At 42.7% G+C, this 14,111-nt stretch overlaps 2 protein-coding genes across 11 annotated transcripts in view; one reads left to right on the top strand and one right to left on the bottom strand.

The window, feature by feature from the left end:
• Positions 1-1,000, bottom strand: part of LOC114868980 (unconventional myosin-XVIIIa-like) — a 51,085-nt gene extending 50,085 nt beyond the window's left edge. For all 8 annotated transcript variants that reach the window (XM_055502176.1, XM_055502177.1, XM_055502172.1 and 5 more), the window contains exon 1: positions 847-1,000. The gene's annotated coding sequence lies outside the window, so the exon portion shown is untranslated. The remainder of the gene's footprint in view (positions 1-846) is intronic.
• Positions 1,001-3,863: 2,863 nt separating this feature from the next.
• Positions 3,864-13,843, top strand: LOC114869541 (vascular endothelial zinc finger 1-like). Of its 3 annotated transcripts, none has more exons than XM_029173849.2 (5): positions 3,864-4,005; positions 7,538-8,289; positions 11,114-11,183; positions 11,280-11,442; positions 11,561-13,843. In XM_029173849.2, exons 1-5 carry the CDS (start codon positions 3,973-3,975, stop codon positions 11,899-11,901), a joined length of 1,359 nt encoding a protein of 452 aa, XP_029029682.1. In that variant the 5' UTR covers positions 3,864-3,972; the 3' UTR covers positions 11,902-13,843. The 3 variants fall into 3 exon arrangements, with proteins under 3 accessions (XP_029029682.1, XP_029029680.1, XP_029029681.1); XM_029173847.2 differs by having other exon boundaries at positions 11,531-13,843; XM_029173848.2 differs by lacking the exon at positions 3,864-4,005 and adding an exon at positions 7,295-7,435 and having other exon boundaries at positions 11,531-13,843.
• The last annotated feature ends 268 nt before the right edge of the window (positions 13,844-14,111 follow it).

Below are 14,111 nucleotides of genomic sequence, written 5' to 3'. Positions count from 1 at the left end.
TCCTTCTTTGGGCCCGTGAAGTTCTGGCAGCTGGGCGGCTACAGGACACATGGACGGGCTGATGGATGTAAGCTGTTTGCTGTGACTAACTCCTTCAACAGTTCTTGGTCATAAAACCTAAGATTAAGGACGAAGGTAACGTGAATAATGGCTCACGTCAGCAAATGGGGTCAGAGCAGCTGAAATCCACAGCTCCGGCTCTGAGGTCACCAGCTGACATACTTTAACAGCGTATACTTAAATTATGTGGTCGCTGAACTATGCGATGACTTGTGTGGTAACTTTTAGGGCGCATTTTAGGACCTACGTGCAGCACTCCGTGCATTTAGGGTCCGCGAGGCTCGCCTGTTCTCCCCCCAACACGGGTCATGAGGAGTCGCGGGGCAGTGGAGCCGTCCGGTGCTCAGCATCGCCGCCACCGAGGCGATCGGACCGTGGATTTACCCACACGAAGCGCTCCGGTTCGCGCACGCTTCGCTCCGGAAAGCGAGAAACGGGACGTTGTGAGCGGAATCCACACTTAATCACATGTTCCGGGGTCAGGCGGGCTGCGGCGGAGCCGAGAGCAGCTACTTTGCGCTTTCAGTGCGTGTCATCGGGGTGACTTTTAAAACGGGGGCCCGGCCCTCGTCGGTGCCTTTTGCCTTCGCTAAACTTACGGTGCACATGGTGCAGATAGGTTGTTGCCGCGACTAGCTGACAGCCCGTAAAGCTCTCCCTTTAAGCTGCTTGCCCTCATTCCCTAGCACCGGTGGCCTTTGGGATCGCTCCCAGTGCTGTGTAAAACATGGTTGATAATACACAACACAAAGTACAACGTTGCGAGCAAAGCCGAGGCTGGCCTACCTGTGAACGCCCGTGAAACACAGCGTTGTTGTCTACACAGAAGTTTGGAGCATTTTCCTCTTTGGAGTTGACAGTAGGTGAGAGGAAATGGTCTAGTGATGCCTTCACTGACTGGGCGTAAACTCCGACTTCCAACAACTTGGGCCAGATATTAGCCCAACGCGGATGCATTTGATGGGAAGAGTGTGTGAGCCACGTGTTGTAGCGGAGGGTAAAGCAATAAATGAATGAGTTTGTGATTGTGATTTTTTTTTACATATGAATAATCAAACATCCTGTAATGACTTATTAAATGGCCGAACTAGGCTGCGACCTGCCGTAAGATTTAGCTTTAAGCCAGAAAATATACAATAACCTTGTCTTTCAGGTACATGAGCTAAAATCTGCCTCTTACCGCCGTATTTATGTCGCGACTGTATAAAAGGCTCAATCATAATAAATCCTACAACGTTTGAAGGCAGCATTAAAGTAAACTGGACAGCAGTGACCCCTCCTGGTCATTGCGTTGCCTTGAACACAGAACTCCTGTGAGGATAAATTAACAAGCATATTGACTTGAAAACCTGGATGTTATCAGATTCAGTTAGTTTTACAGTTGATCTGCTTTCAGTATTGTGAAACAATCTGTTGTGAGTATTTGTACAGAATTGACGCAAATGTTAAAGTATGTTAAAGTAAATACAACATAACTGATAAACCAAAAATGTTAAACAAACTGTAACTCCTTTTTTTATTCCATCGCTCCAGCCGTTCCAAAGATCTAGGTCAATTTAAGCTGATTAAAACAGATGCGTTCAAACCCGATGCAATGAACCCATACTCCTCATCTTGAACAGATTTTATTTGAAATCAATACTGAGTAACATAAGGGCAGTGAAAGGTTGAAATGACTTTCTTTCTTAAGAAAGACTCACCACACTCACACTAGACTTATATGTATATAAGTATATATATCTTATTTTTGTCCTGGCCTGTGCTGCCAGTTTTGTGCAGTCCTCTGGATTTCATGATGATGTGCACTACAGGGTAGCGTTTGGGTCCTGGACCACACTGCTTTTCTCACAGGGAATGTTTTGCCAAGCAAGAGTGGGATGTTGATGGATTATATTTCCATCTGTATAGCATCCTGCAAAAAACAAGAAAAGCTTAATACAAAATAATAAAGTGGTAAAACAGGAGCAGAGATTTAATAAATAACTACGTCCAGGCTGTAGAGTGATGCAAGCAGCATCCCCACCAGGCCCATAACCAACAAGATACGGAAAAGAAGAAGTGTTGCCAGCAATATCTAACCAATGAGGTTGGCATGGTTTTAATTATTAATCAGTATATGGTGTTTATTTATTTGTCATACTTTGAAAGAGTTTAACTTGGCTGTTGTTGTGTGTCTTCCCAGACTCACTCTCGACTAATAGCTGTTAGTACATAGCTTTTTATTAGAGTGTGTCAACTGTCTTCTGAGGTCACACATTTCCAGGGATGGAGCAGACCTGGACTTACATTTAAAATTGCTTCAGTTCCACAGAGAGATATAGAGACATGCATGTATGGTAATGTACTTTCAAAATAAAAGCACAAATTTAACAAACAGTTGCCAGCCTTCAGGATAATAAATGAGCTCCTTTCAAGTTTAGGTGCAGCTGCTTTCAGCAATGTTTTTGAGGTTTCTGTAGCTTTCAGCAAAACTTGCAGAATGGTTTGAAGAAATGCTGATCGTCAAATAGTGAAGCATTCCCATAGCACTGTAAATGAATGAATAAACAAAATGTTTAGGCAAAAAATGAAATGTTCCCTTTGTTGTTTTGTATTTATGATGGTTTAGTGTAAGACAACAGATACTGCTATTATCTGAGGGGCCCTTTGTTAAAATGAAGTGCTTTGACACACACTTTCATCAACTCTTCATCAACCAGTGACCTTATAAATTCTAATTCTTTGCTTATTTTTTATATTTGCCAACTACATATTGGTTTGTGAATGACATTGTTACTAATCTGAGTCTCCAGGACCTTGGTGCTATGTCATCTAGCATTGCCTGCTCATCTTGTGTCACCAGAATCTGTTCTTTCCTGTCTGTCTTCAAGTTTATAGTTGTCATTAGACCACAGCTGTACAAAATATATACTTATTACTTTGCACAAAAGTTTTCATATTCATCATATTTTAAGGTCCAAATATACGAATCATCTTTGAGAGGTTCTGAGAAAAACATCAGGATAACACAGCACACAGTGGATGACTCATTTCCAGTGAGTGTCTCTTCTTTGTAAGAACTGACAAGTTAGTTAATCATTAGTCTTACAGTTTGATGATGATCTGCCACATTAAAAAAGTTGTTTTTTGACCTGAGTTGAATCATGAATAAATGTGATATGGCTTGTTGAGACGAGTATTACATTCATACAACGCAGTAAGACAAGGGACCATTAAACGCAACGAAAAAGAAAAAACTTGACCTGTACCCTGAAAGTAAGGAGGTGAAATTCATGTATCAACTCAAGGGACTTGCAAAAGTAGATGTTCTATTATGTGACGAAATAACTGAAATAAACTATACAAAATTTAATACTACGTGATGTATTTTCCATAGAATTTACTAAATGAGCCAATGCGTCCGTTTCCATTCATCCGCATCCCACAACTGAAAATAAGCTGCAAGTTACGCAGCTTCGTCGAACTCATGCTGCGTTTACGTAATGTAGTTTTAAATCGCGTACAAAAGCTCGACGTGATACTATAACACAATCACAGCCCGTCAACCACATGCGACAGCAGTCGACTATAACAAATGCCCCTCGCAGACTCAGCGAAAAATCAACCAGGGGGTGTTTACAGACACAGCTATTACAAATTATTTCCCAGAAGGAGAACATAGGTTTAAATTAGCTTTTGCAAAAATGTTGTAAAATAAACGCAAAATTCTAAAATTGTTTTTATTGTGATATTTATTCAAGCCACATAAACGTTTGTAGTAATTTTAGCATGATACATTAGCATAGCTTACCCCCGAAATAGCATCTCCATTGGTGCAGCCCGCGAGGTTACCGGAAGTTGTTTCAACTGCCATGTTTGGTTGCTTTGTTGTAGGCTTCTACTAGGTTTCCTACAGAATTAGTAAGTGTGGAAATGGAGCCGAGCTGGAGTACGTTTCTTTTTCAAGTAAGTTGACTTTTTAGGGACAAAATTGGGATAGTTGGTAAAAACAGCCGCGGAATCGCAAGTAGCGTCTGCGTTAGCCGTAAAAAACAGTTTTAAGCGAGTAATGCCAAGAGCAAGTAAGCAAGCAAAACAATGGTATATGAATCCAGGCTTCCAGCTGTGCGGCTTGGGAATGACGCTAGAACAAAAAATCCCGTTTTCTCGGCGAGTGTTTGGGGAAAAGAATAGGTTTGGTCTCCTGTAGGACGCAGGTGTAAAACATGTCGGCAGCGTTTGTGATTTTTAAGTTTGTTTGCCAAGTCGAAGCCAGCAGAAACATGCGGAATGGTGCGAGGCTGGAGACGCTGCTGCACCGTTACAATCGAGGCAGACGTGTTTTCCCCCCTTTGACTCAGGGCTTTGATCGGACGCCGTTAGATAATGAGATGTTAACGCCGGCGACGATTTGCGGTGTAATGTGGATCTTAGCGCAGATACTTAAACGTAAAGAGGATGGCGCTAGTAAACATAAGATCAGCGTATACTTATGTAACGCTAATCAGCTGCTGAGATTTACTAACTGGCGTCCGCAAGTGTGCTGTGAACTTTCCGCTTGCCTCAGCCGGTTGGACAGTCACTAGCCAAGTTAGCTAACGGTGTTTGGAGCGCTTCGTGCGAGTTGCTAGCTAATTTGGCTTAATTTGGGGCGAGGCTGTGGGAACGGGCGCTCAAAACTAGCCGTAACGCAACACGACTCGGTCCCCGGCGCCGTAACGTTACCGCCGCGCGTTTATTAACGAGCTATTTATTTTGGTGACCGCCGTGGAAAGGCATCCAAACTATGTGCCCAACGTCGCCAGCTAACACTAGCAACGAAGAGGCTAGTGTGAAATTAGACAGGAGAAGACGCAATTTCTTAAAATCCCGTTGTGTGTTTTTTTTTTGTTTTGTTTTGTTTTGTTTTTTTTTTTGCCACAGCGCGAGCGAGCGAGCGATTGAGTGAGAGCTGCTCCTGAGTGATATCTGTCACGGTTTGGTGGTTTTCAGTGTGCCAAGATGGAAGGCTATTGTTGAGTGGAATGAATGAAAGATTTAATTCCCATGGCTTCCCCTAACAGATTTCATTCAAGTTCCGAAAGGGCCGTTTTGTGGTCTCAGGCTGTTTAGGGGCCGGGTGGACGAGTTGCCCGGTGCACTTTGCAGCTAAAGCGTTAGAAGGGACATCCTCTGCATCCTCGGATCGTGAAGACTGTTGCTGGCTGCGGACTGTATTTGAATGCAGTTTCATGTGTGGCTGAGACTGAGGTCAGGTGCAGAGGTCTTACTGTAACACTCCTATCTTTGATTTCCTTTCCACTACCAGCTGCACTCTTTACACTGCATCTTTTGCTGTTTCTCTACTGATGAACTTGTTTTATGACTATTAATAAAGCATCTTTTATTGGTATTGACAGGCCAGTGATAGGGGGTTTGGTGGAGTCTAATTTTTATTTATTCCTCAGAAGTCCCATAGTTTTGCATCATGCTTCGTTTTGGCATCTGTAACTCCGATCGCTTTCCCACATCTGTGAGCACAGTTTCTTACTGATGAAAAAGGCAGATGGACATTGTAGAATGCTGTGCTAAGAGTCTGGCATATAGCCAGCAGAAGACCTGCAAACCTGCTGTGTTATGTACCCCATACTGTTACTATGTCCACTCAGTGTACATCTGTGCAAGAAGAATAGAAGGAATAATAGGTAGCAACTGTTTTTAGTCCTTCACTGTTTTGTTTCAAATGTTATTGATGATTGTGTTTGGCACTTCATTAGACATGTTAACTGCTGATAGTTCTTGTTTATGAGTACAGTATTATCACTGTAGGCCTTTTTGTATATATATTTGCATTTATATACATTTATATATAGAATAATAGCTAAGACTACTTATGAATCATTATTGTTGTGGGACTTAGACTCTGGATCAGTTTTAAAAGTTATTTTTAAATCTGTGCCAAAATAAATGTTTATAAAGTACCTGGCTTACCTAAATTGAATATAGGTGACAGACCAAGTTTTTATATTATATGTATGATTCGTTATGTGTTTTTAGATGTCTTTGGATCATGATCTATTGAATAGTTAAAAAACAACTGATGTCACGTTGCGTTATGCAATCCGAGCCCAATTGAAAAAATTGGACTATATCAGAACATTCTCTCTAGGCAAGAATTTGTTCATCCCTATCAGAACACAAATACCTGTTCTTACAGCCTACAGCATCAACAAGCAAAGCACTGGATCCCTGCATGATTCATGGAGCTGGTTTTGTTTGCTGTGTTTAGTGAGAACTTGTTTCTTCTCAGCAAGTTGCAGCTAAAAAGATTCAAGTGCTTGTAAATAAAAGAGAACCTCTATCAACGTCATAATTTGCTCAAGGATTCAAAGATGGTGCAGAGAAACTAAAGTCAATTTATTTGTATTTTCGTACTGTGTGATCTCCCAGCTTACCTCCCCTTTGTATTTCTTTTATTTGGGTTTTGGTGAGCAGCTGTAAAGTGTGGCACAAAAGATTTGAAGAAAGACGGTGCATAATCTGACTCAAACCATGAGCTCAGCTCAAATCTACAGTGGCCCATGGAGCCATCAAGACACTCCCTCCATTTTGATGTTATTTATGAGGGAGCAGCGCCAGTTGTCAGAGCACATTTGTGTCAAAATGGTCAGAGCTGCATGAAGGCACAGCAGCTTACTGGCCCTGCACCTCTGTATAGAGGCCAGGCTGTCTGCAGCGGCTATGTCTGCCGCTCACAAGTTTCACAAAGAGGCTTCCCGGCTGGTATCCCCCACCCAAACATAAAGCCTCCCCACCACCCCTGGTGTGCCAGTGGAAGGGTTAGCATTGGCATGATGATGACTAATCCTGGAAGGTGGCAAGTGTGAGCAGGTGCTTAGACAAATGGATGGGTGGGCTTGGTGGCATTCTCCACGAGTTCCCAGGTCCCATTGCTTATGAGGGGACGACGGCTAGTTTAGCTGAGTAGTGTGTGGATAAACAATGTCCCTGTCTCATGAATAGATGAGCCAAATCAATGAAGATGTGCATACAAAGATCCCCTGCTGAGGCCTGAGTGCATCACTGCTCAGATTTGTGTCCTGAACAATGGGCTAGATGACATAAGGAGGACATTGTGTGGTTCATTTTTCTTTTCTGTTCCCTGCCTCCTCCTTTGCAACTTCTTTCTTGGCTAGCCGTCTTCGATGGATGATTGAACCTCAAAGGGAAAGGTCAAGTATTTCACCTTGTCCCTCCTTGCTGGTGGTTGACAACGCAGTTGTCTTGACTGTGTCTGTTGACTGAAAGAAGACAGGGAAATGTTATACAATCTTTATGTGTAGCTATCGCAGCATCTTCACCTCTAGCATAGAGCTCTTCCAACATTCATCCCATGTTTTTGAGGTTACACTTCACTGTAAGTAACTGTTATAGGGCCTTGAATCTTATAAAATTATAATCACATGTCTAGAATATGTCTTGTTTTAATCAAAAATCTCAAATGTTTGTATTCCAACAGCAGGCAAATGAAGCCCTCCACCACCAGCACCAGGTTGCCCAGAACAGCCTGCTGCCCCTTCTTCAAGCAGGCTCTGAACAAATTGACCAGAAGCCTATCCTGCCCATCCAGATAGACCAGAAGCCACCTACCATCGCTGCAGATCTCCTCAAAGACAACGTAGCCGGTGGAGGGGGTGCACGGCAGCCAGCGCCTGTGATAAAGAAGGAACATAAAGGCAAAACGCCCTTCGTTTGTGGCTACTGCAACAAGGCCTTCCGAGACAGCTATCACCTGCGGCGCCATGAATCCAGCCACACCGGTATCAAGATGGTCTCGCGTCCAAAGAAGGCGGCCCAAACAGCCCCCACTATGGTACCCATGATCTCTACCATGCCACGGGAAAACAACGGCAACCCCTCGTACATCTCCACGGTTGCCGGCATACTCTCCACGGCAACCACCTCCGTCTCCTCGGGCACAAGCATCATGACGTCGTCCTCGATGGGCAACGTGCAGCAGCAAAACATCCCCAAGAAGCCCGCCAAACCTGTCAAGAAAAACCACGGCTGCGAAATGTGCGGCAAGGCCTTTCGCGACGTCTACCACCTGAACCGCCACAAGCTGTCCCATTCAGACGAGAAACCCTTTGAGTGTCCCATCTGCCAACAGCGCTTTAAGCGGAAGGACCGGATGACCTATCATGTTCGCTCTCATGACGGAGGGGTCCACAAGCCCTATGTGTGTTCTGTGTGCGGGAAAGGCTTTTCCAGGTAAGGCTCACAGTTTGGGGTAACACCAATACTGTTTCACTATTGGCTTTACTGCTTATAATATTGGTACTGATGCTGCTAACTGGGATAACTTAATCAAAGTACAGGGGAAAATATCATTCATTCTGTGTCTTCTGTGAAGTTACTTTATTCCTTCGTATGACCAGCCGGGATTTCACAGGGATTTATTTTGGCAAACTCTCAGCAATGGATCCCTGTCAAGTGCTGGCAACAGATTTCATGGAGAGATAAAATTACCTACCTCAGATGTCCTTTTACATTCCACATATAGCTCCCAAGGTGGCGGAATAAGTTCTGTTCTCTTTTAAACCAGAGTTCAACCGCCAGTGCAGTAAACTTGCTTCTCGAGACGGACCCAGCACTGGATCGGATAGGATCGGATAGGATAGCACAGGACTGCAACCAACATAACTACAGGTTTTCTAACGTGGGGTCCAGCTTCTTGTCATGTTGTCATCTCTGGCTGCCAAGGCCTGTGATGTCTCAAAGATACGGCAGCAACATTGAAAAATACAAAATGAATGAGAAAGTAGGCACACATGCAAAAGCCTGTTTATACAGATGCTTTATTTTACTCGTGCTTTCTCTCAACACAACGTATCAAGGCCTTTTGTAAACAGGAAGTATGCTGCTTGGATCTAATTTATTCTTACGGGCGGTGACACAAAAAGTAATTTGACCCTCAGATCGTTGCATACCAGGGTCAAAGACAAGTCTCGGCTAGTTTGCCTGGAATTTGAAATTGTCATAATGACAAACAAATTCAGACAAACATACCATGACAACAGAATGTGAAGCCCCAAAACAACTTTTGCAAAATGTTAGTGTTGAGAGACTCAGTATGCAATTGTATGGTCATCTGCTCACTCATTACATGTGTGTTTTGACGTTTATAATAGTTTAGATTTGTACATGATTTGCTCATGCCATTTCAGGCACACGTTTAAACAGTTGCTCAGGGGAGGGGGAGGGGGGGCGTCACTTGTCACTTTGCTGTTCCCGCCAGCACATCACAGACGCTCCTTCCCCTGGGAATTGAGTGAGCCATGCAGCAATGTTCAGGTCCACGTATTTACAAAGCCGCTCGTGGTGGCTTCAAAATCAGATTTAGCAACGCCGCTGACATTTCACTGTGTGTGGAGCAGCCTAAATATTTTTGCTGGGTGCGTGAAACAGCGTTATGTGAGCAAAGAAAATTAGCGCACAAAGTTTGCACCGCAACACAACTTCAACAAATGCGTCGCCGCTTCACGCTGGCCAAGCTGTAACTTTAGCGTGTGCTGTGCAGGGCAGTTTTGGACTCGTCTCCAGCACCGTGACGTTGAGCAGGGATTCGTCAGCATACTGGAAAGTGAGAATGGGGACTGAATAACAGGCCACTGACTCACTGCCACTCAGTCAGAGCTGTAGGCAGGAACTGTCTGGAGTCCGCTCGTCTCATCAGGGGCACGAAAAAACAAGTTGATTCCGGTTCATGGCACCACTGAGAAGATTCTACTTGACTCCTCGTTTGTCTTTTTTAGAAAAAAAAAAACATCCAGCAGCATGAAACTTTCCGGTTTGAGAGCAGCTGCCAGTGTTGTAGTCCTCACTCGCTCCATTATGGCACTTAAACATGATTCAGCTCACAGCTTCACAAGAATTAACAAGCTGACAGAGGAGGATCAGTGCCAAGAAGAGTTTCTCAATGCAGGAGTTTCACTGGAAAGGTCAGGAGGCAAATAGCTGTTTTCTGGCAACTGCTGAAATACTGAGAAGACTGTAATTTATACAGCAGATACACACTGGGATGTGTTGAGAGCCATGTTTGCTGTAACCTTTAGGTTAACAGCACAAAGACTTTTCTACATCCCTTTATTTTAGCCCCACAAGTACACAAACTAATGAACTGGTGCATGTCATTGATGCCAAATATCACCTTATGTTGTTGTTATTTAGGTCATTAATTTTTAGCTTGTGTGTATAATGTGACTTATGTTAATACAAATGATGAAAGAGGCTAAACTGACATTCTTTGTAATGCTAAGTCCAGGGAGCAGGGAAGCATAACGGCAAAAGAAGGGGAGGTGTTTGTTTAGTGCAAAAGCTTTATTTGGTAATATGAGTATACTAATATGTATAGAAAAGTATAAATTGAATACTTGAAGTGTTCATCCAAATATTAATGAATTTACATTAACTTTATAGCCTACATATTCTTTCTAGTCCTTGGAGAGAGATTAAGTTTCTATGTAGACGTGGGATTCAAAAATCACTAAATACACAGGTTCTCATTACAGAAACATTAAGATAAAGTTAATGTCAATAATCCATGAAACAAAATCTGAGGTAGTGTAGTCCAGTATAAAACATGGTGTTCTTGGAAGAAAACAAGCAGACCACCTACAATGACACCGCTTTGGTGTGGTGCGTTATTAAAAGTAGGTCAAACTAATTCATGCATGATTGATCATGGGGAATTAATTGCCACTCACTCACATTTTAAGGATTTTCTTTTTTTGCTGCCATCTTTTCATTCTCAGACCAAAAACACTGAGTTAGTTTGTTTCCACAGATACTGTTATGTGCTTGAGTACTTGATTGTTTCAAAGTTGAGAGGGCCACATATTGAACTGTTAGTGGTTAAATCAGGAGAAGATCAAACAAAAGAGCAGTTGGAAGTACAACCCCAAATATATTGTAAAATATCCTTAATAACTATTTTTGGTAAATTATTCGCATTTATTAGACAACTTAGGACAATCACTTTTTTTATGCATTGCCTTCAAAATATTAATTATCACTACGTTGGATTTTTTTTTAGGCCAGACCACTTGAGCTGCCATGTGAAGCATGTGCATTCCTCTGAAAGGCCATTCAAATGCCAAGTAACGGTAGGAGTCATTATTGCCCGACGCTAGACTAATGCCATTATTGCTGTTGTTGTTGTGCTCCACTGACCTTTGACCTCGTCTGCTCTATGTCCGTAGGCCTGTACCTCTGCTTTCGCCACCAAAGACAGACTTCGCTCTCACATGATCAGGCACGAAGGCAAAGTCACCTGTAGCATCTGTGGGAAGATGCTCAGTGCCGCCTACATCACCAGCCATTTGAAGACGCACGGACAGACCAACTTCAACTCATGCAACAAAGGTACGTCCCGCTTTTGTTACATTGCGATACCGTTAATTCCTTTTAAGAGGCAAAGTTACAAGACAGTTGTTTTCTGATGTTTTTTTAGATGGTAATGAAGTCTGCAATTCTGCCTCAGCTACCCCTGTGACCGTCTCTGTTCCCATTACCACGACGATGAACCGGGGCAACGTCAACAACAACAACAACCCCGTCACCATCGCCGCACAGATGAACATTAGCACCAACACCGTCAACATCACGTCGCCCGTCAGCCTCCAGCACCCAGTGACCATCACCGGGCCCGTCAACATCGCCTCCGTCAACATCCCCGCCTCGGCACCCATGAATATCGCCCACCCGGTCGCAATAACCACCCCCATGCCTATGAATATCGCTGGCCCACTGAACATCGCCATGAGGCCCGTGGACAGCATGCCTTTTCTGTCCCAAGTCTTGCCTTCCTCCCCTCCCTGGTAAGAAGGAGCGCGAGCATCGGACTGGCCAGAAAGAAAGGGAAAATGAAGTGAAAACACAGCTGTCGTCATACCTTACACTTAATGCCCAGCACCTTTCTCCCTCTAAGCCACGGTCACTTCATCAGGGCTTGAAGTGAATATGAACACGAGCCGCACGGTGGGTAGAGGCTCCTCCAGAGGCACAGCTGCCTCCCAACTAATTTTAAGTGACCGGCATGAGATGCAGGACACTTGAATAGAAGTCAAGTAGGATTTATATTGAAATCAGGACAACTGTAAGACTTAGTGTAGTCAATTAGAGTGAAACTGTGATTTGTATTATGACAGATGAGAGGACTCCTCAAGGACTCCATAGGAAAAGACACCTGTGCTTCTGTAAAATGGGAGATGAGAAATGGACTGAAGCAATAAGTACAAATTGCTGTTTTAGAGGTTTTACAAGTTCCCTCCCAAAGCCTCTGGGTGTTGCTTTGTATGTTGTTGTTTTAACTATAGCCTGCTAATCACTATTTAATGTAATAGGAAATGAGTCTAGTCAAAGGGACAGCAGCTTCCATGTGCATGGAAGAATATTTTTTCACAGTGCTATAGCTTTTGTTTTTCCTCTCCGATCGTAGATATGCTAATAAGGTACAGTGACTAACTTGTACAGTTGACATAGTAATGTATTTTCATGACAGCATTTTTAATTTTTGCTATTGGCATTCGAGCGGGCATCAACTCTTAACTTTTCTATTTCTATGGAGACACAGAGGTTTGTTTTTATTTGCCTGGTTGTAGAGGTGATTCTTTTTCCATGAAGTCAGAATGAACTAAGTCTTGCACTGAACGCATATCCTACATACAGGTGAACAGCAGTATTATCAGACATCTGATTGAAGGCGCCAGTGTTTGGAGGGGCCACACGCTTACGGGCCCTCTAGTGGCTGAACATGGAACAGCCTGGCCTTGTAGTGACGCTCGAGAGGCTGTTATTGGCGTCACACTAATACCTGTGAGTCATCGCGCTGGTGACGACCTACAGTAATTTTGTGTGGCTCTTCTGTACCCTTTTATTAAATCATTTTTTTCTCTGATAGCCCAAGATAATACTAAGGACAGTTCACTCAGGAAATGCACATAACAGCCAATTAGTCACTGAACTTGGTTCTCATTAAACAGACTTTGATCAGGGACAGAGTCCCAGAATTCTTCATGAAAAACCGTCCATTCTAATGATAATAAGGACTCATGCTGTACTTTATTCTTTACACTCCCACTATGTGCATTTTCATGTGATCCAGGTCTGGACAGGTTTGATGAAAATGACCCTTAGAACAATGGGACGAGGCTGACGTTGCATGAGCCCAAACACTAGCTGTTAACCATGAACTGTTTTATTTTTATTATTTTTTTAATGAATGCCATGTTACCAGTGTTGCAGCTCTTTGAGTTGATCCAGTTTCTACTGAAAAATGCAATATGCATGTTTGTCATATTTCCCAAGTTTTGTTTTGAAAAAAATCCTAGCATAGCGTTTTTGTTTCTTTGCATTGACGTAGATGAACTATGAACTATAGCCTGTTTGCCAAATTTGATACAATAATGTGAGAAATGGAAAATTTCATGTGGAATTTTTAAAGGAAAAAAAAAAAGAATGAAAATTCCAGCACCCTTGTGAAAGCAGTTGAATGTATATCTTTGTACAAACCTATTTTAGTTCCGAGGATATTGTAGTTACGATAGATGTGAAAGATAAAATAACCTTTTTTATAAATCTTTTGTATTAGAACATTAACAATGGTAATTTTGTATATATGAGAGGCTAGGCTTTCTGATTAGCAGAAAGGTCAAACATTCCTACATTTTTTTAAATGTATGTTTGTCAAATTATTACATAAACATGCGCAATGTTATGTGCCTTTTATTTGGGTTGTCTAAATAAAAGAAAACTATCAAATGTGTTTATGTGTTAGGTACAATTCAGTGAAAGCAGAAACACAACCTTATTATTTTGTGTCCTAACTGTAACCTGTTTTAAAATATTTTTCAGATTATTAAAGCACCAGTAGTTAAGTTGGTGGAAGTGAAGGAACTCTTGAGGCTCCTGAAAACTTTGACATTGATCCAGGTGTGTCCAGATGTCCAAACCTGATTTAAATCTAAAGGGTGACGGGCTAAATACTGCAAGAGATGCATCTAATGTGGTTAAGAAACCCGGGTATTCCCACC

Source organism: Betta splendens, chromosome 14 (assembly GCF_900634795.4).
Source record: "Betta splendens chromosome 14, fBetSpl5.4, whole genome shotgun sequence".
In the NCBI taxonomy this organism is placed as follows: Eukaryota; Metazoa; Chordata; class Actinopteri; order Anabantiformes; family Osphronemidae; genus Betta; species Betta splendens.
Note: the sequence above shows the minus strand (reverse complement) of the source record. Positions and strands in the feature narration are given on the sequence as shown.